This window comes from Geotrypetes seraphini, chromosome 12, assembly GCF_902459505.1.
Source record: "Geotrypetes seraphini chromosome 12, aGeoSer1.1, whole genome shotgun sequence".
Classification (NCBI taxonomy): domain Eukaryota; kingdom Metazoa; phylum Chordata; class Amphibia; order Gymnophiona; family Dermophiidae; genus Geotrypetes; species Geotrypetes seraphini.
The window spans coordinates 7,375,362-7,394,934 of NC_047095.1; the positions used below are offsets into that span (position 1 = coordinate 7,375,362).

The following is a 19,573-nucleotide window of genomic DNA, read 5'->3' on the forward strand; positions in this document are numbered from 1 at the left end:
CCCACTACTGTCTGGATACTTTGTCCAGAAGCGACGGCCGGTTTGGCCAGTCAGTGTTACGTAACCTGTTTTCTTAAGTTGCCATCCTCCCACCTGCCCTTTTTTGGGTTGGCTTGGAGGTCACCCACATGTGAGAATATCATGCCTGCTTGTCCTGGGATAAAGCACAGTTACTTACCGTAACAGGTGTTATCCAGGGACAGCAGGCATATATTCTCACAACCCGCCCACCTCCCCGGGGATGGCTTCTTTGCTTGATATGGAACTGAGGACCACGAGGTGGGGATGCGCCCTCTAGTGGGCAGGAAGGCTAGCACATGCGTGGTGCAGTGTGCAAACTTGAAACTTCAATCAAGTTTGCTTGAAAAGCTGTCCGCGCTGGGGCTCCGTAGATGACGTCACCCACATGTGAGAATATATGCCTGCTGTCCCTGGATAACACCTGTTACGGTAAGTAACTGTGCTTTGTGCTTCCAGTGTTCTTTCCCAAGCCTCATTCTCATCCTGGGGAAGCAGCTCTTCATACTCTGGATTGCAAGCGTGATTTGTCCTACTATTTGCAAAGGATTAAATTGCATAGATCTTCTCCACAACTTTTTGTCTCCTTTGATCCAAACAAGTTGGGTTATCCAGTTTCCAAGAGAACAATTTCCAACTGGTTGGTTGCTTGCATCTGGAGGGTTGAGTCACAGCCCACAAAGTTAGAGCTATGGCAGCTTTAGTAGCTTTCCTTAGATCCACTCCTATTGAGGAAATCTGCAAAGCTGCTACTTGGTTCTCGGTTCATACATTCACCTCATATTACTGTCTGGATGCTTTTTCCAGATGGAGCCCTAAGTTTGTGTTGTATTTCAGAAACCCTATCCCGCTCTGTTGAAAGCCAGATTAAGAAGGAAAATATAAATCCAGAAAACCAAAATGGTACATATTGTGTAGACCACAGTTCTTCAACCGCCGGTCTGCAGGAAATTTTTGCCGGTCCGCACAGGGCCGGCAAGATTGACTCATTTCAACTTCCTGCTGGTCTGCGCAGGGCTGGCAAGATCAGCATGTGAAGCGTGCGCTGGGCCGGAGAGATCTTGGGGAGCCTCCGACCAGTGCCTTTCTCCCCTCTCTGCAGCTCTCCTTTACTTCCCAGCGTAGCAATTCACGAAGGCAGCCTTGGGGCTTTTGCTGGGTCGCGGCTGCCTCTGATGATGCAACTTCCTCTTTCCTCAGAGGCAGCACGACCCAACAAAGGACCCGAGGCTGCCTTCGTGAATCGCTGCGTGGGAAGTAAGAAGAGCTGCTGGCAGGGGAGAAAACCACTATCAGAAGCTGCTGGGCAAGGGAAAAAAAAGGGACAGCTGTTACTGGAATGGGAGAAGGAGAGATGCTTCTGGGAGGGGAGGAGGGAAAGGAATCTGGGAAGCTGCTGGGCAGGGGAAAAAAGGGACAGCTGCTACTGGAAAGGTAGAAGGAGAGATGCTTCTGGGAGGGGAGGAGGGAAAGGAATCTGGGAAGCTGCTGGGCAAGAAAAAAAAGGGACAGCTGCTACTGGAGAGGGAGAAGGAGAGATGCTTCTGGGAGGGGAGGAGGGAAAGAAATCTGGGAAACTGCTGGGCAGGGAAAAAAGGGACAGCTGCTACTGGAAAGGAAGAAGGAGAGATGTTTCTGGGAGGGGAAGAGGGAAAGGAATCTGGGAAGCTGCTGGGCAGGGAAAAAAGGGACAGCTGCTACTGGAAAGGGAGAAGGAGAGATGCTTCTGGGAGGGGAGGAGGGAAAGGAATCTGGGAAGCTGCTGGGCAAGGAAAAAAAGGGACAGCTGCTACTGGAGAGGGAGAAGGAGAGATGCTTCTGGGAGGGGAGGAGGGAAAGGAATCTGGGAAGCTGCTGGGCAGGGAAAAAAAGGGACAGCTGCTACTGGAAAGGAAGGAGAGATGTTTCTGGGAGGGGAGGAGGGAAAGGAATCTGGGAAGCTGCTGGACAGGGAAAAAAAGGGACAGCTGCTACTGGAAAGGGAGAAGGAGAGATGCTTCTGGGAGGGGAGGAGGGAAAGGAATCTGGGAAGCTGCTGGGCAAGGAAAAAAAAGCGACAGCTGCTACTGGAGATGGAGAAGGAGAGATGCTGGGAGGGGAGGAAGGGAAGAGAGTAACTGCTGGACAGGAGGAGGAGGGAAGGGAGAATGAAAAAAGGAAGGAAACAGCTGGCAGAGAGATTAGAGGAGAGGAAGGGGAGACACAGGAATGAGAAAGTAGAGAGATTGATGATAGGAAGGGGTCAGCAGAAAAATAAACAGAGGGACAACGATGATAGATCTGGTGTAGGAGAGATAAAAATGAAGAGAGCAGTGAAGCTGGAATGAATCATGTAAAAAGGAGAGAGGGGGCACAAGCTGGATGAAAAGGGGAGAGGGGCATAGAAAGAAGACAGATACCATATGGAAGGGGGAGAGGACAGACAGTGGATGGAAGGGGCAGATGCTGGATTGAAGAGACAGAGAGGGCATACGCTGGAAGGAAGAGAGTGAAAAAAGATTGAAAGCAGAAACCAGAGACGACAAAAGGTAGAAAAAAATAATTTTATTTCTATTTTGTGATTAGAATATATCAGATTTGAAATATATATTCTGCTAGAGCTGGTGTTAGACATAATTGGGGACTGCAAAACCCAGGCAGTGCTTCTTTAGCTTCCAGCTGGTTTAGGGCGCTCTCTGACCAGGGGGCAGTTGCCCTAGTTGCACTCCCCTAAAACTATTCCTGTCATGTGTTACTTCAGTATTCTGTTAGCATGATATTTCTGTGTAGCATTCTGTAATAATTTGGCTTGTTCAGTTTTCTTGATAGTATAGGGGATATATGTGAAGGGGAGGGGAGACAGGGGTTTTGTTGATCCTTGCTCTGAATTATTTGTATTTATAAAATGACAATTCTACAGAATATTGTTTCTTTTTATACTTTAATAAAATACATTCAATATAAAATCATAACTGAGGCTTGTGTGGATGGGATCAGATGATTTGTGGGGACCGAGCTCGCGGAGATGGGGCGGAAACAGGGTTTTTAAATTTTAGTCCTAGTAGTTTGCCGGTCCACAAAATAATTCTTTTTTTTCTGCCGGTCCACGGGTGTAAAAAGGTTGAAGAACACTGGTGTAGACTGCTGTAAAACATTTTAAATCGCCTTGTATCTCATACAGATATTACATTTTGCAAAGTGAATGTTGAAGAGTTTTTCACAGTCATCTAACATGAGAACATGTTGCTGTTTTGAAGATACTACCTTGTTTAGGGATGTCCAGGAGAAAGGCAGGGAAGAGTGCCCTCAGGCTGCCTCGAATCAAGACCTCCATTGTTTCTGGCGTAGCTATGGGTGGAAACAGGCCCACCCAACAGTATGGCACTGCTGTAGTAGATCCCCCCCCAGCCCTGCCAGCTGAAGATCTCCACCTTCAAAATATTGAAAGGAATTGACAAAATAGAGCTGAAAAATTATTTACATTGTCCAACTTGACACGGACAAGAGGACACGGAATGAAGCTAAGGGGGAACAGGTTCAGGACAAGTATCAGGAAATTCTGCTTCACGCAGAGAGTGGTTGACACCTGGAATGACACCTGGAATGCCCTCCCAGAGGAGGTTATTGCGGAATCGACCGTCCTAGGATTCAAAAGCAAATTAGATGCACATCTCCTTACGAGAGACATAGATGGATGACTAAAATTACGCCAGGTATCCATCGGGCAGGGCCTCCGCGTGTGCGGATCACCGGACTTGATGGACCAAAGGTCTGATCCGGAGATGGCGCTTATGTTCTTATTTTCCTAATCGCCAACACTCCTACCATCCCATTCTGGCTAGCTTGGAGATCACCCATAAGTGAGAATATGCTGCTGGCTTGTCCTGGGATAAAGCACAGTTACTTACCGTAACAGGTGTTATCCAGGGACAGCAGGCAGATATTATCACAACCCACCCACCTCCCCTGGTTGGCTTCTTTGCTGGCTATCTGAACTGAGACGCGCACCCTATGTCAGGGGGGAAGGCACTCACGCATGCATGGTGCGGTCAGTCACGAACTTTCTAAAGTTCTTCAAGTAAGATTGCTTATGCACCTGTCCGCATTGGGGCTCCATGGATGACATCACCCATATGTGAGAATATCTGCCTGTTGGACCCTGGAAAACACCTGTTACAGTAAGTAACTGTGCTTTCTAGTTAATTGTGTGTTAGAAACCTTGTCTAACAGTCTCAATTCCCGCCCCACCTCCTCCTCCTGCCCTGAAGCACCAGCGGTCCTGAACCGCAAAGCCCTCTTCCCTCCCTCAAGCCCTGAAGTGACAATAGCAGGCGGCGTCCTGAGCCGCACACCCCCTCGCTCCCTATCTCCCTTATCTGAAGTTCAGCCGGTCAGCAGGAGGCATCCTCAAAACAGGCTCCTTGCAGCCAGCCCCAGCAGGGCCTTTCCTCTGATACATTAGAAGTGACATTCTAGACAAATGGGTTATTTCCCCATAGCTGCGTGCAGCCTGTGTACTCACTGTGACCTCACAGGATATGTGCTGTAACCTGCTTTTAGCTCTCTCATAGTAGCTGGATGAAACAATTAATTACAATGTTGGGAATGGGTCTGTAAAGCTGCCTTTAGGCTGCCAGTCAGCCTCCTATGTCTGACTACACCTCCACCCCTGCGAGACACTGCCGAGCCTCCTAAGGGTGCCTAACAGTCTGCGCTTGACTCCTGCTTAACAGTAGGTGAAACCATGTCAGGGACAGCCCTGAGCTTTAGAGAAAACTATGTCTGTGAACTCTCAAACAGGCAGAGCTTTAAATTTGCTCCAAGCACCAAAGTACTCAAAAAAGGGACAAAATTACATCAAATTAAAAATAATAAAATAGGGAGAGTAGAACAAACATTCCTGCAGGCACGCATGCAGAAGGAAAAAACTGTAGGTTGAGCTAGAGAACCCAGTGAAGTACTGCAGAGGTAGAGTGAAAAATCTGGACTAGATTCCTTCTGCAGCAGCACGCGGCTATGGTGAAATAACCCATCTCTAGAATGTCTTACCTGCTGCACTGGGATAAAGGTTAGCGATAAGATAGTTGGAGTAAGATCTTCAATAAGGATAACATAAACATATTTTGAGTAGCAATAAGATAGCTGGTATAGGGGCTTTAAATAAAGATAAGGCAATTTATTTTTTTAGTTACTTTCAAACATTTTATTGATAATGAAACATATAAGAATAAAGACCAGTGCAAGTGCAATAACAAGTCAAGCAAAGAAACAGAATACAATGTTATGGTCATGACAAGATAGACATCATTTTTAGATGAATACAGGTACAACCCCAACCCGTACCAAACCCGTCCTTCACTATTCCAGGGCCCTGCGCTCTTATGAGCCCTGAAGAGAACAAGATACCCCCCTCCCCCCTGTCTTGTTCCAGCCCCTAAAAAAAGGAGAAAGGGAAGAGGAAAAAGGAAAAAAAAAAGAAGAAAACCTAGAGGACACAGCAGTTGAGTAGAGCTACTAGCACCCACAAGAGTCCCAAACCACTCCTTTGCAAGGTCTATCCAACCTACAAAGAGTTCAGGATATGAGGTAAAGAATCTATATACAGACCCCAGCAGTTAACCGGAAGGCCTCATACTTATCTAACAAGAAGCCCACAGGCGTAAAGGAGGAACACCCCAATAAGCTGTATAAATAGCTGATCACTTTCCTCTAAAAGGCTTTAATTCCCGGGCAACTCCAGAAAGCATGAAAGAAAGACTTTATTCTTCGCTGGTAGTGTTCATATTGATAAACCTGACTGAAAAAGTTGTGTACGAGTGAAATAGGCTCTATGTAGGACACAAAATTGGCATTTGTGGAGCTCTGCAGAAATCAACAAAGAAGGAATACGACCTATGAGACAGCCTATATCTAAATTCTGAGGCGAGATTCCAAGATCTGGTGCCCATCGAGCACACAAGGATTCCCATGATTTATGGGGAGAATATGTATATAAGGCCTTTTGCAATAAAGTAACGGAAAGTTCCTCCTCAGCAAAAGTGGCAAAAAAGGCTTTAAGCTTGATAAGGCAATTTTAATGATATGGGCACATTCTTTATACAGTAATAAGAATTTTTATACACAGTATGGAAAATCATTGGGACTTATTACAGCCAGAAGAAAATTGGTAAGGCACTTTTAACAATACAGGCAGACACTTACAGTAGTAGGACAAATTCTGTTCATAATATGGGATTAATTGCTCAGACACACTTAGTAGTAGACAGGGGTCACATACCTAGGGAGATGAACAATGCAGTGAAACTACAAACTACTCAGGAAATTAGACAATCAATAGTTCAAAATATACCAGAACTTCAAATGTAAACAGCTATAACATGCACACAAAGTGAGGATAGAACAAAGCCACTGAAAAATAAAAAGTATATACAGGTATGCATATTGATGCAAACCAATATGGCTTTCACTAATATGGCTTAATATGACCAATCTTTCATTAATATGATATGATATGATTTCATAAAGGAAAAATATAAACCAAGGTCATCTTTAAAATAAAGAGCTTAAAAAGGAAAAGTATTATGCAGGTAAGTATAGAATTAAAATATAACTGAATCTTTATTTGGCCTTCAGCAGAATAGTTGCAACCATTGCAATATGTTTTCCGGTTCTAATAACAAACTGTGTTTGCACCAGCAGATTCTGAATTCAGTTTTGGATCGAGCCATAGAGACTGCAAACAGTATGAAGAAGACTACAGATAGAATGGTACAAGTCATTTCAGCAGATTTGGCGAAAGCTCACATACACAGAAGTTTTGAAACTGGATAATTGCTTAATTTTCTACTCTGTATGGATGTGGGATGTTCACATAACAGAAGAATGAAGGGGGTTCCTCCCAATCAGTGGATTTTTTTTAATGGTGAGATAGTGGCATGCTCTGCAGTTGCATACTTTTGTTATATGTGTCATCATTGCTTATACTGTATGTATATATCAGTGTAAGGTATCCTAGATTTGAGAATGGTATTTTCTATAAGCCATACTCCTGAGCTCTAGGTTGGTAATAATTGTCATGCCCATTAGACATTCACTAAAATAATTGTTTAGAGCCATTAGGGCATTATCTGAAATTAAACTGAAATGGGGAGACATAAGAAAGAGACAACAAAGAGCTTGTAAGGTTCATTTCAGTGTCATTGTCCATTGCATCATCTCTGTGCATAAGCTCTTGGTTTGCACAAAATAGGACCCAGAGGAAGGCTGTAAAGCTGAAATATGGCCTGTATTGGGCCAGGAGTGTTTCTGCTCTATACTTGTAACTAAGCATCTCAATAAAGGACTTGTCACTGTCAACCTGGTCCATTTCGCTGTGGTCATTCCCACCCTTGTGGAATGTGGCTTATCTTGCCTTTTTGTAATGTGTGCAATACCTGATAATTCCAGAAAGCATTTTCATGATTTCTGCTAAAAGTATAATTATATGTTTAAGGTTCTATCTATTTATATGTTATTATGATATCATATTTGATTACATATTTATGTAAGCTTGTAAGGAGGGGTTTTCTGGGCAGGTATTTCATAAATTTTAGTTCTAATCTGTTTTATTATGAATTAACAGCGGCATTACAGTGGCAAATACATCAACAACAAAGTAACTGTCCCCCCTTATACAGCAACAGATCTATACAAAGCCCACCTAACCACCCTCCACCCCATCCCCCAAACCATTTCAAGAAACAAGCTAACCCCTCCCAAAACCTTCCCCCTGATGTTAGCAAGTAAGTTCCAAGTGCCCAAGTCCACATGCAAATCCCGTTCCCATGCCCAGGAAATCCTTGCCTGGGAGCAAAATGTGAATTGCCTTCCCGAGACTTGTGAGAACTGACGGCAGCCATTTAGGAAGTGGCGCAAGGCAGGAGCATGAAAAGCCTTGTGCCTGCTCTGCCGCAAGAGTTGAGGCAGCCGTCCAGTGAGGGAGGGGCAGGAACGAGGAAAGCTCCTGCCAATACAGTGCTGGACCACCAGAACTTAAAAAAGGTACGGGGGAGGGGGGGTGGTTTGCCTACCACTAGACCTGTCCTGTACTCTAGGGAATACTTTTGGACTCTTCCCTTACCTAAGGATCAAATAAACTCTGGTCAAAAAATGTTTTTTTAATTTACGAATGTTGAGAAAGGTTAGATCTTATTTCCATCAAAACCATTTTCTGTTTTGGTCCAATCAATTATACTATCTCGGCTAGATTACTGTAATGCTATCTATCTTGGCATCATAAAGATCTGCCTTCAAAGGTTACAATTGATTCAGAATACTGCTGCGAAGTTCGACCACGTGACACCTTTGTTTTTTGAGCCTCCACTGGCTCCCGGTTCATCATAGAATTCAATTTAGGTATTATTTTAAAGATTTTATATGGTATTTTTGCTCCTTTTGTTCCTCGTGGAATGTTTACAGATTTTCCTATGCGAGGTACCCAACAATTTAAGCTTTCCCTCCCTTCTAGGAAAGGAATCAAGAATTTGTCTTTCTTTGGTTTTTAAATTTTCTCAACTATGGAATGAACTTCCTTTAACCTTGCGATGTCCTAGTCCTTTCCAAGTCTTCCACAAATCTTTAAAAACTTTCCTATTTTGCAAAATTTTTTACAAATTAATTCCCTTACCATTTTTGGTATATTTTTTATTAATTATTGTTAACCGTGTTGAGCTTCCTTTGGTTTATGACCCGGTATACAAAGCTAAGTTTTAGTTTAATTTAGTCTTGGCCAACCACTAGACCACCAGAGGTGGGACAGGGTGCACCATTTGGTTCAGAATTTTTTTTTTTCTTGGTTTTTCCTCCTCTACACGTAGGTGCATCTTATAGAGTGAAAAATATGGTAGATTGTAAGTTCTTTTAAGCAGGGACTTTCGCTTGCTTGTGTGTTTAAAGTACAGCGCTGCGTGCGTCTGGTGGCACTATAGAAATGATAAGTAGCAGTACTTTATGAGGCTATTTTATAAAGACACATTGATGGCTACATGCCTTTAGAAAATAGCCTCAAGACAGGAACCTACTTGGATCTCCAACCTAGGCAACCCGATACAAACGTACCCCTCAAAAGGCTCATTTTGAACCATCTATGCTTATCCAGAAAATATAATCAGCACCTCTTCATATATGATTACAGTTCACTAGAATCAGGCAGAAAATTATTTAATAATATAACTCATAATTGGAAAGACTATACCAAATTAAATTATACGTTCTGGTGGAACTCTGTCTGTCATATATACAAAATGGAAAAAGTAATAGCATTACAACACGGGAACATTCATAATTTCAATAAAATTTGGCAACCACTGACTAATTATTCTAATGATTAGATTTCTTAGCACAATTATAATACTTATATAGAAAAGGGGTGGGATATGTATAATTTTTAAAATCATTAATTGGAAAAAGGGGAGGGATGTATAACTTTTGATTATATATAATATATACTGTTTATAAATTAAGTTGTATTAATGATAGATACAATGATATATAGTAATTAATTATATCACTTGAATTTCAACTATTGTAAAAATTGAAAAATTCAATAAATAAAATTTAAAAAAAAAAAAAAAAAACAAGAACATTTTAAAAGTATTTTTATTTATTTTGAGTAAAACAAACATTTAACAGTCTTATTACAGTATCAACAGAGTAGAAAATCTTTTCACTTTCTACCAATAAGATAAATTCATTGAACACACTGTGCATGCCTCAAGAGCTTGCACCACCCAAGGCAAAAGTTGCAACCACACTTAATTACAATTCATATCAGTTTCAGGTAATAATGTTACCTTTAAAAAGCTAATATTGTTTCTTTAAACAGAATGAATTACAGAAATGTTTAGACAGCAAATATGGTTCCATAATAACTGGAGAAGTTCTACATATGAAACTGGTCAGATAGAATCTTCTCTGTTTTAGCATATCTTAAGGCTATTAAATATCTGGTTACTTGCACATTTTAGAAATCTATGGTTAGTAAAATACTGTCCACATTATGAATCACAATACCATTGGTATTCAGGAACAAGCAGCTACATTATTTAACTCCTGTGTGTGTGAAAGGGATGCAGTATTAAAAAGGTTATTTTATACTCTGTAAAAATATGTACATATTTAAATTACAGCAGTGATGTTTCCTTTGAATATGGTGCAGCTTAACAATCAAGATACAAAGATGCTTGGCTCTATTCGATTATAAGAGAGAAGGAATCCTGGGTCACTTTGGGTTTACTGAGTGCCTTCATATCATCTAGCAGTCTTTCAGGTGTCAGAATATGAGTTGAACCTGGTACAACAAAAATAATATTTTAGTAAGTGTGTATACACTGCCTGCCTTTTGTTGCTTGTAGGATATTTGAATTATTTCTTTCCAAGGTGAACAAGCTGTGTGAAAAAGCAGAAAAACACAATGAGGTGTGCTTTGATGTACACCATCTCTATGGTGTGTTCTAAGGTGTGTTCAAAATCATGTAAACAAATATCCAAGTATGATAAATTGTACCAGAAGCTCTTGTATTACTACCGGATCTTTTGTTTAAAATAATTTCTGTCATTCTATCTGTCTTCTGATAGGTTTCTTAAGTATCATAGTCAGGTGATATATTTGAATCCTTAGAATGCTGCAATTCTATGGTTAAAAATACCCAGCAATCAATTAGCTTGGATAAGTAAAAGAATGGTTTTGAAGCTGAACATTAGTATTTCCCCTATAGTTTGTATGTCAGGGCAAATGTAACATTGAGTTCACTTTGTCATGGAACACAGATACATTCCTTCCTTAAATCCCCCAGCCAACACTACCTCCCCCCCCCCCAGATTACATCATCACCTTCCCCTTCCTCCTCCTACTACTGCAATCCATTCTGTCTCCACTTTCCCCTCCCTTCTATCTCTTGCTATCACCACCATTCCTTTCTTTTCTCTTTGCCCACACCCCTGGAAATAATTACTTCTCTCCACTGTTGAACTTGATGGACCTTCGGTCTATCCCAGTATGGCAATTCTATGTCCCTCTCCTGCAGGCTAGACTCATCCGCCATACCTCCTAAGATTCATCGCACATTTCAAATTTCTTTTCACCATCCTTCCTGGCAAGGATCATATTCCTACTCCTCATACCCAGAGCCCCAGACACTATTCATATCTTGAACTCACAGACTGAAATACAATAGTAGAAAGGCCCTATGAACTGCACCACCACTTCCATTCACAAACTTTGGAAGATCAGTTCCTCCACATTACTTAAGGCCTCATTTGCATGTAAAATCCCAAAGATCAAACAAGAAATCAATGAACCCAAAGGCATACATTCATATCAATCCACCATGTGCCAGCCCACCTATTAAAGCTCTAGCTGTTACAGAGCAAGTAGTTGGCTGGGGAAGCTGAGTTAGCACTGAATAGTGCCTTCTGCAAAAACAAACTGGCACCTCATTTGGTGGGAACAGCTTAGCACAATGCCCTCTCCTTTATTAGTAGCAACTGCATCAGAACATCCCTCTTACTCTTTCCTTTTGCCAAACATAACCTTCTTTCTCCTCCATTCTCTGCCCAACACCATTATCCCTCACTCCCCTCTTTCCATGGACTACATGATGTGGAAGGATAGGGGGGGTGGCACACAATTATAGCAGAACACTTTCATTCATGGTGCCCTTCACAACCACCCAGGTCACAAAACCCAAAAGCTAGCTTGTAGGGGAGCTGTGCTGGGCGCGAGAATGTAAAGCCAGAGCTTAGTAGCTAAGCCAATAGGAAAACCAAACAAAGAACCCCTTACCCCCTTCCAAACTCCATCCATCTCTCCTGTATTCGCTTTGTCTTGCTGTCATGCTATTTCTTAGAGACAATACAGAATAATGAACCCACTTAGTCCAATACCGCTGTCTCGCCCATAAGACGTAACAAGGGAATGTTTTATTTTTTGTGAATAAAGGGAGATGGTGTTACTCTCTATTCCCCTTTCAATTTGAAACTCAATCATGGGTCTCTGCATTTCAGAGCTGACAAAAGAAAAACAATTTTAAATATATTTTTCAGACCATGGCAACAAAGACTGGCACAATCCCCTCTTACTCCCCAATACCCTTCCAGTAAAATAACATATTAATTCTGGCGATTATAGGGCTGGAGGAGAAGAGCACAATTTAGCTATCGCCTACCCCTGATCTAGCCAGTTGGCACAGAAATCTTTACTAACTTTTATGCCTGTAGTTTAAATTCAGTCCTCTGTCTCTACTTGATTTTTATTTTCTCTCTGTACTCAAGTTCATTCTTTTATGGATCATCTTCAAGTCCTCCTCTCATATCATCATTTCTCTTTCCTCCATATACATTTGTCTCCATGGTTTCTCTCTACAGTTTTTTGTATTTCACTTTTCTTCTAGTCTTACTCCATCCTTCACATCTCAGCTTGTCTCACATTCATGTCTGTTCTCTTCCACCACGATCCCCCTTTTGTCCCAGTCCCACACAGCTACTCTCCATCTTTCAGTTCTTCTGTATGCAGCTTGCGCTTTTCTGCCTGATCATCTTCCTCTCTCCCAGATCATGTATTCTGCTAGCAACCTTCTGCCACATAGCCCATGCTCTCCTTGAGCTTTCCCTCAGAGCCTGTGTCTACTCTTCTGCCACAGCTCCACTATCGGAACCTATCCCCATCACCCAGCCTCTTTTCTCTTTACAGCTCCTTTCTGTCTCTTCTAGCATTTTAGAGCAGCATTGTCTTTCCTACCAAGTGACCCCTTTCCATTCCCTTCACCTCCTCCTTTTTCCTCTCCCAGTATCTGTTTTTTCACCTTAACTGCTATATGTATTACTTTGGCAACATAGGTGAAATTGTCATACCAATAGAGCTATCTGAATCTGTCTGTTCCTTTTGTCAGTGTCTGTCTGTTGCACTTGCCTTTCCCACCAGCGGTTGGAGGCTACAGCATTCCCTTCACCCCTTTAGGGGAAGGCGGGAGCAATATCTAGGATACAAAAGCACCACCTTCTTGTATTTTCTTGTGTTCTGTAGTATGGAGATTGCTGTCCCAGATCTACAGCAAAAAATATTGGGGGTTCTCAGGCATCTACAGAACTGACACCTAAGAGATCAAGTGGCCCTGCCTAGTTCAGACTTCAAAGAAAGCTAACATAAGTGACAGTGGAAAAAGCAGCAGGTAAGATATACAGCACATACACTTCTCCTGCTGCATGGATGGGATACTGAGTGCAAAATTTTGCTGTTGGCAGCAAAAACTGTGACCCATTCCAGTAGAACAAGATAAAGGACTGATTCCACAGATCCAATGGATTCTCTTGTATCCTGTTTTAAATCACCGATCATAATATTTAATACCTTCAAATCCTCTAAACTGCCATCAAGTTTTTAATGCTGTTTTTGTTCGGCATATGTTGAGAGTCCACTGGACTGGGCTTGATGGACCTTCAGTCTGTCCCAGTATGGCAATTCTTATGTTCTTATGTTACTACTACTACATATTTCTATAATGCGGCCAGATGCACGCAGCACTGTACATTACATTAACCACATAAGAGATATCCACTGCTTGACAGGGCTTACAATTTTATCAGACGACAAACAGGACAACTGGAGTAGGGAATTACAGAGGGAGTTTCAAAATACAAGGGTACTTTATAGCAGGAGACTACCAGGAACCCCTAGAAGAGGAAGAAACAGGGGTGCTGGAGAACTGGCTGTTGAACTTATCTTAATCAAATCCAGGTGAATTTTTTTTTTTACACAGCATTGGAGTGGAGGATAGTAAAATTATTCTGAAGTGGAAACTATCCTGAGTGTGGGACTGTGGCAGACTGACTTAGCTAAACTGTGGTTTAAATCTGGTCAGTCTGAAGATCTGGAGGGGAAAGGAAACTGGAAGGGTCATTCAAAGACGCTTGAACTATATGATCTGTTCATGAGAGCTAGGAAGTTATTACACTATTAAATTGAGAGAATAAGTTGGTTATGATTTGATTTGAATAAAAAATAAAAGAGAAACTAATGAAGGACTTATGGGAGCTCATCTATACAGCTAATTTGCATATTTAAACAGGAATTGGTTTGCTCTGTTGGAAGCTCTCTCTTTTCTGAACTAAAAGCAAGGATACTCTTTTTTAAAGAGACTTATTACTTGTGAGAGTGCCCTCCTATGCATTTTGAGAAAATACCAAGTCTTGGAAATCTTACTCTAAGCATGCTAGTAAGGACAAACATGAACCACAATGCCACCAAAAGGACAGACTCCTCTAATACAGGAATGGAATCTTTTCCTGGATCTCTTGAAAACAACTTGTGAAGAGGCATGTCTCGATATAAAGGGGTGTTGTTAAGTCTTTGGGTTTTCCTATTTCATCTACTTTCATCACACATTTGTGTCTGACCTAAATTTCATAATTGTAGTCTGATTATTTAGGCTTTTTTTAGATCTGAATTGAAAATGGCACAAAACAAAGATTTCACTGTAAAAGTGTGCTGAACAGCGATGAAATATCTTTTCCAAAAGGAAACTTGGCCAAACAAATTTACAACGACATGTCAATTACATTAGGGGATACATGTACTTTCTCTCCACAGTCAAGAACTGGGTTGCTGCATTTAGACACACGGAAGACAAAGCATATTCTGGGAGACCAACTTAAGTGACAATTCTAGAAAACATGGATGCCATTCATTCCATCCTGGACGATCAAAGAATAACCTCTAAAAAGATAGCAGAGACCCAGGAGATATCCTGAGAATGGTAGGTTATATTATTCACGAGATTTTAGATACGTGAAGGCTCTCAGCCAAATGGGTTCCCAAATCTCTCAATGTTGACCAAAAGGATGATCAAGTGGTTGCCTCACAATTCATTCTGGACCATTTTCATTAGGATCCTGTGGGATTTTTTAACCGCCTCGTAACTATGAATGAAACTTGGATACATATGTATATATACGATCCACAGACAAAAGAACAATGCCCAGACACACCTGGGAACCCAGTCTGGCAGTGTATGAGGAAGCAGGGCCTGGGCAGTGCTTGCAAACATCCATGAGATTATCCCTAAGTGTAGAAAGGAGTAAAAAGTTTGTAGAGTGCTATCCATGGGCAGATCCCACTCTGAAATATCTGTATGAAGCAACTACATTGAAAGTGATGGAGCTATTTTTTTTCTTTTACATTATTTCTCAACCTATTTTAAGTCTATTGTTCATGTCCCAATTTCCTATCTGTGCCTCCATTTTTTCCCCATTCAAATTTATGATTCACAGGTAAAATAATATTCACAATATTATTATGATGAACATTCTTAGATTATCCTTGTCAACATTTTAAAAAAAAAGTTTTTCCAACTCTTTGGCCCTGTTTTACTAAAGTGCGCTAATCAATTTAGCGCATGCTAAATGCTAACACGTGCATGTTAGTCTATGGACGCGTTAGTGATTAGCATGCGATAATCAGTTAGCACACCTTAGTAAAAGAGGGGGTTTGTATCAGAGTGAATAACTGTTAAGGCCTTGGTCCTCTGATTGCTGCTAACAGATTAGGAAATACGTTGTATCATAATACCTGGAGGGTGAAGGTGCTGCTCTGCTGTAGGAACCTTGTTAAAAGCAATTGGTATAAAACTACAGAACCTTTATTTACCGGCCTCCCTATAAACCTGCATTTTTTATATGCCTATGTTCTGCATGTTGCCCAAGAGAATCAACCATAGGTATTAAACCACCAACAAAATGTTTCAAATTTTTTTTGGGGGGGAGGGGGAACATGTTATGATTAAGTTCCAGAAGCAAGTTTGTAAATTCAAGTCTACAACATTGAAGATTTATTTTACCAGAACCACTTTTACTTGTAAAGTATCACTTTTACTAAGCAAAGAAATCATTTCCCACAATTGAAAAGGAATTAAACACAACTGATCAATTTAAAGCGTGTCTCTTTGTACTGACTTCCCTTGTTCCCTTGAAAACACAAAGAGGATCTTTTCCAACTTCCATGTGCTTCCGTCAACTGCTTACTCTGTACTGCAAGCAATGGGGGTCAATGCTAGTCCACTATCAGCATGTTTATAATGAAAAATCAAGCTGTAACACAAAAATCAACTCTGATATAGATGTAAGCTCCATGCACAAAGGATGTATCATGTTAGTTTTAAAAAGCAAGCTTTTTTAACAAAATACTCAATACTCTTTCATCATTTGTTCTTGTCCTACTTTGAGGCTATTAACAGGGGTGTATTAATGAAGAAAACTCTTTTCTTCTCTTACCAATAATAACCTCAAAGGACTTGTTGGCCTCGGTGACTTCATAAGCACAGCGCATCTCAGAGTATGTCATTCCCCCAAGAATAAAAATGATCAACTTTGGTTCGTTCTTTCGGTCATCAGTCATGTTAGTCTTGTATTTATGGCGAGCACTAGCAGATAAAAACAGACAAAGAAGCCTTTGAAGAATAGAATGCATCTAGCCTTTTGAGCTAATATAAAATAAAGGTTATAATGACAGTTATTAAAAGACTATTGCTTTTAATTTAGTTTGGCATTAACAGCCCTTTTTTTGTCAAAGGTCCAAAGCAGGTTTAAAAAAAAAATCACAAATAATTTTTTCATATATAAAAAAAATTTCTTAAAATAAACCCTCCCACTTACAATTTTTACACATTATCCTGACTCAAATGTTTAAGTTTCAAGTTTATTAGAGATATGCAATCTGGGCAGTGTACTTTTAAACAAATAATAATCAGAGAGAAGAGAGAGAAAATAAATAAGTAGTGGGAAGGGAGAATAGGAAAGAGAGGAATTTAATAGATAGATTCTGCAGATTGCAGTCATGGCTGCTTACCAGGAATGGGCAGGGAGGAGAGGGCTGAAAGAGAAATTATTCAAAGGCATCTTCATATCAATAGGTTCTAAGTGCAGACTTAAATTTGTCAAGGGAAGATTCTAACTGGATCTAAGAGGGAAGGGCAGAGAAAATAGGTTATGTGATATATCTGGAGATGGAGACAATAAGCAGATTCTGTTGTAAAGAACAAAGAGTGTGAGATGGAAGGTATGGGATCAGCATTTGATCCAGATAGGGCAGAGAATGGAAATGCTCTCAACTCAATCACAACAACGGATTAAAACAGAGGCAGCAAGTCTATAACAAGGCGTTTGCATTTAGGTGGCTGAATAATGCAGGTAATATGCTTATTCGATAAGGACACTTGTATGTGCAAATGTCCTTACTAGTGCAGGAGCAAACATTTACGATAGTCTGTGGCTCACATAAACGATGCCAGTTGCATGTGTTAAGTGCTCATACATGCTTCTCCCCTGTGAGCACCCAACTAATAGGTATGTGTTATGCCATTTAAGCGCATAATTACAAAATGGTGATTAGTTGTGATGCTGTCATTATGTAGGCAAGTGTATATTTACTCGTGTGGAAGAACAGCCTAATGTTTAGTGCAGTGGGCCGAGAACCTAGAGTTCTAGGTTCAGTTCCAACTGCAGCTCCTTGTGACCCTGGACAAGTCACTTAACCATCCACTGCCCCAGGTACTGAACTTAGATTGCGAGCCCACTAGGGACAGAAAAAAGTACTTGCATATAGTACTTGTAAACTGCTTTGATTGTACTCAGAGAAAGGCAGTATATGAAGTCCTTTACCCTAACTCATGTGGATGGCAGTACGTACTCTATAAATTCACAGACACAATTGTCACACAAATTTAAGTGACCTGTGATAGAATGAAGGGGATAGTGTAAACTAAAAACTCATGGCAGACCAATTTTTTTTTTGTTTACATAAGTGTATATTTTCACAGGCCTAATAAATGTTAATTGTCCCATAAAACATCTGAAGAAAATTAAGTCAACATTTGCTTTTTCTTTTGGAATTGTGAATAAAATGTTTGCTATTAGTCTTCCTTTGATGGCACTGTAAGCACCAATCTTGGATATCCACACTACACCAACTGCACTTTTTATAGCAGCTGAGGACTTTCTCCTGTGATATTTCACCCCAAAAACTGTTTATATATATATACAGAAGGGATCATGAGGGTTTCTTCAAAATGTTTCTGACTTCCATATTTTCATGGGAAATGGTTGGGGTGGGAGAAATGGTAAGAGGGCATGTTGTAGAATGTCATGGGAAGAATGTAAGGCAAAACAGGGTGATTATATGGAAAAGTGATGTAATTTGTTTTTGAGATTTTTAACAGTGTTTAAAAAAAATTAAAATGTGGAAACTTTTTGAAATTCCCTCGTGAATTGATGCTATGAACTTAAATGCAGGGCTTAATTGGGGGGAAAACAGCCTGGAATGCAGTTCCACTATTTCTTTTCAGACTCCAGAGCAGCAGGGGTGTTCTGCTCCAGCACCTCCCTTGCGAGAAGACTGCTGGGAACAGCAGGAGGATGGAGTGAGCCTGGTGCAGCAGAGAACAGTCATTTTACTCCCTAATTCAGTCCCTCTTTTCCTGTGTTGCTGCTCCCCTGCCCTCTCCCCCAGCTGCACAGTTCCTTTTTTGCCTACAAATTAAGCCCCGATTAAACAACTTGATTTTTGAAAATCAGGCCATAGATGTATTTCCCAGTTTCCAGATATGGAAGAACATGCAAAAGACAGATTGAAGAAAAAAAAAAAAAGAACACTTGGAAAACTCAACTCTGGATGTTAGAGGGGCAAGAGAACAGATCTACATATCAGTATGCAAAACATGTCAAAAATTAGTTAGAAAACCATAAAGAGATATATGAAAGTAAAATCACAGGTCTTATTGGCTCAGAAAAGAAATAGTCCCAGGGAAGGGGTAAAACACGGACCTGACGGACCATGCGGATCTAAAACCGCACGTCCTTAAAAATCTGAGGTCTGTGCCACTTGTAGTTAGTTTCTGGCTCTGACAGACCTCTATGACAATTTAGCGCTGACGGATCCATCTCAGCATAGGGAGGGAAAAGTATTAGGATCCATCAGCGCTAAAATATCATAGAGGTCTGTTAGAGCCAGAGACTAGTGCTAGAGCGGCTCTAAAACAAATCCTTTAAACCGGTTTCCTGCAGCCCCAGTAAATTAAAAAATCTGAGGTCCGTAGCTCTGACAGACCTCTATGACATTTTACCACTGACAGATCCTAATACTTTTCCCTCCTTATGCTGAGACGGATCCATCAGCGCTAAATTGTCATAAAGGTCTGTCAGAGCCAGAAACTAACTACAAGTGGCACGGACCTCAGATTTTTAAGGACATGCAGTTTTAGATCCACGAGGTCCATCAGGTCCTCGCGGTCTGCGTTATATCCCTTCCCATAGTCTTATGTGATGAAATAGAATGAGAACTGGCATGAATGCTTAATTGAGTCTCTCAAAGACTAGATCTTTTCTAGCTGGAGAGACATTTCCCCTGTGAGGGCCTATCTGTGAGGACTTGACATCCTCTTTGTCCTTTAAGAATATAATGATTTTCACAAAATACAGCCAGGTAGAATTAATGCATAGATAAACTAGCCACAGGCCTGAAGACCCGCTGAGTCTCCCACCTAAAACTGTC

The 19,573-nt window shown here is 41.0% G+C and overlaps 2 protein-coding genes across 9 annotated transcripts in view; one reads left to right on the plus strand and one right to left on the minus strand.

The window, feature by feature from the left end:
• Positions 1-7,322, plus strand: part of AKNAD1 (AKNA domain containing 1) — a 95,771-nt gene extending 88,449 nt beyond the window's left edge. For 4 of the 5 annotated variants that reach the window (XM_033916414.1, XM_033916416.1, XM_033916418.1 and 1 more), the window contains one exon: positions 6,697-7,322. In XM_033916414.1, the coding sequence (XP_033772305.1) occupies positions 6,697-6,828 (132 nt within the window). In that variant the 3' untranslated portion in view covers positions 6,829-7,322. The remainder of the gene's footprint in view (positions 1-6,696) is intronic. The other variant, XM_033916417.1, reaches the window with a different exon arrangement.
• A 2,293-nt stretch (positions 7,323-9,615) lies between these two features.
• STXBP3 (syntaxin binding protein 3) overlaps positions 9,616-19,573 on the minus strand; it is a 71,803-nt gene continuing 61,845 nt past the window's right edge. For all 4 annotated transcript variants that reach the window (XM_033916716.1, XM_033916714.1, XM_033916713.1 and 1 more), the window contains 2 exons: positions 16,300-16,448; positions 9,616-10,324 (listed from right to left, as the gene is read on the minus strand). In XM_033916716.1, coding sequence (XP_033772607.1) covers positions 10,224-10,324; positions 16,300-16,448 — 250 coding nt within the window. In that variant the 3' untranslated portion in view covers positions 9,616-10,223. The remainder of the gene's footprint in view (positions 10,325-16,299; positions 16,449-19,573) is intronic.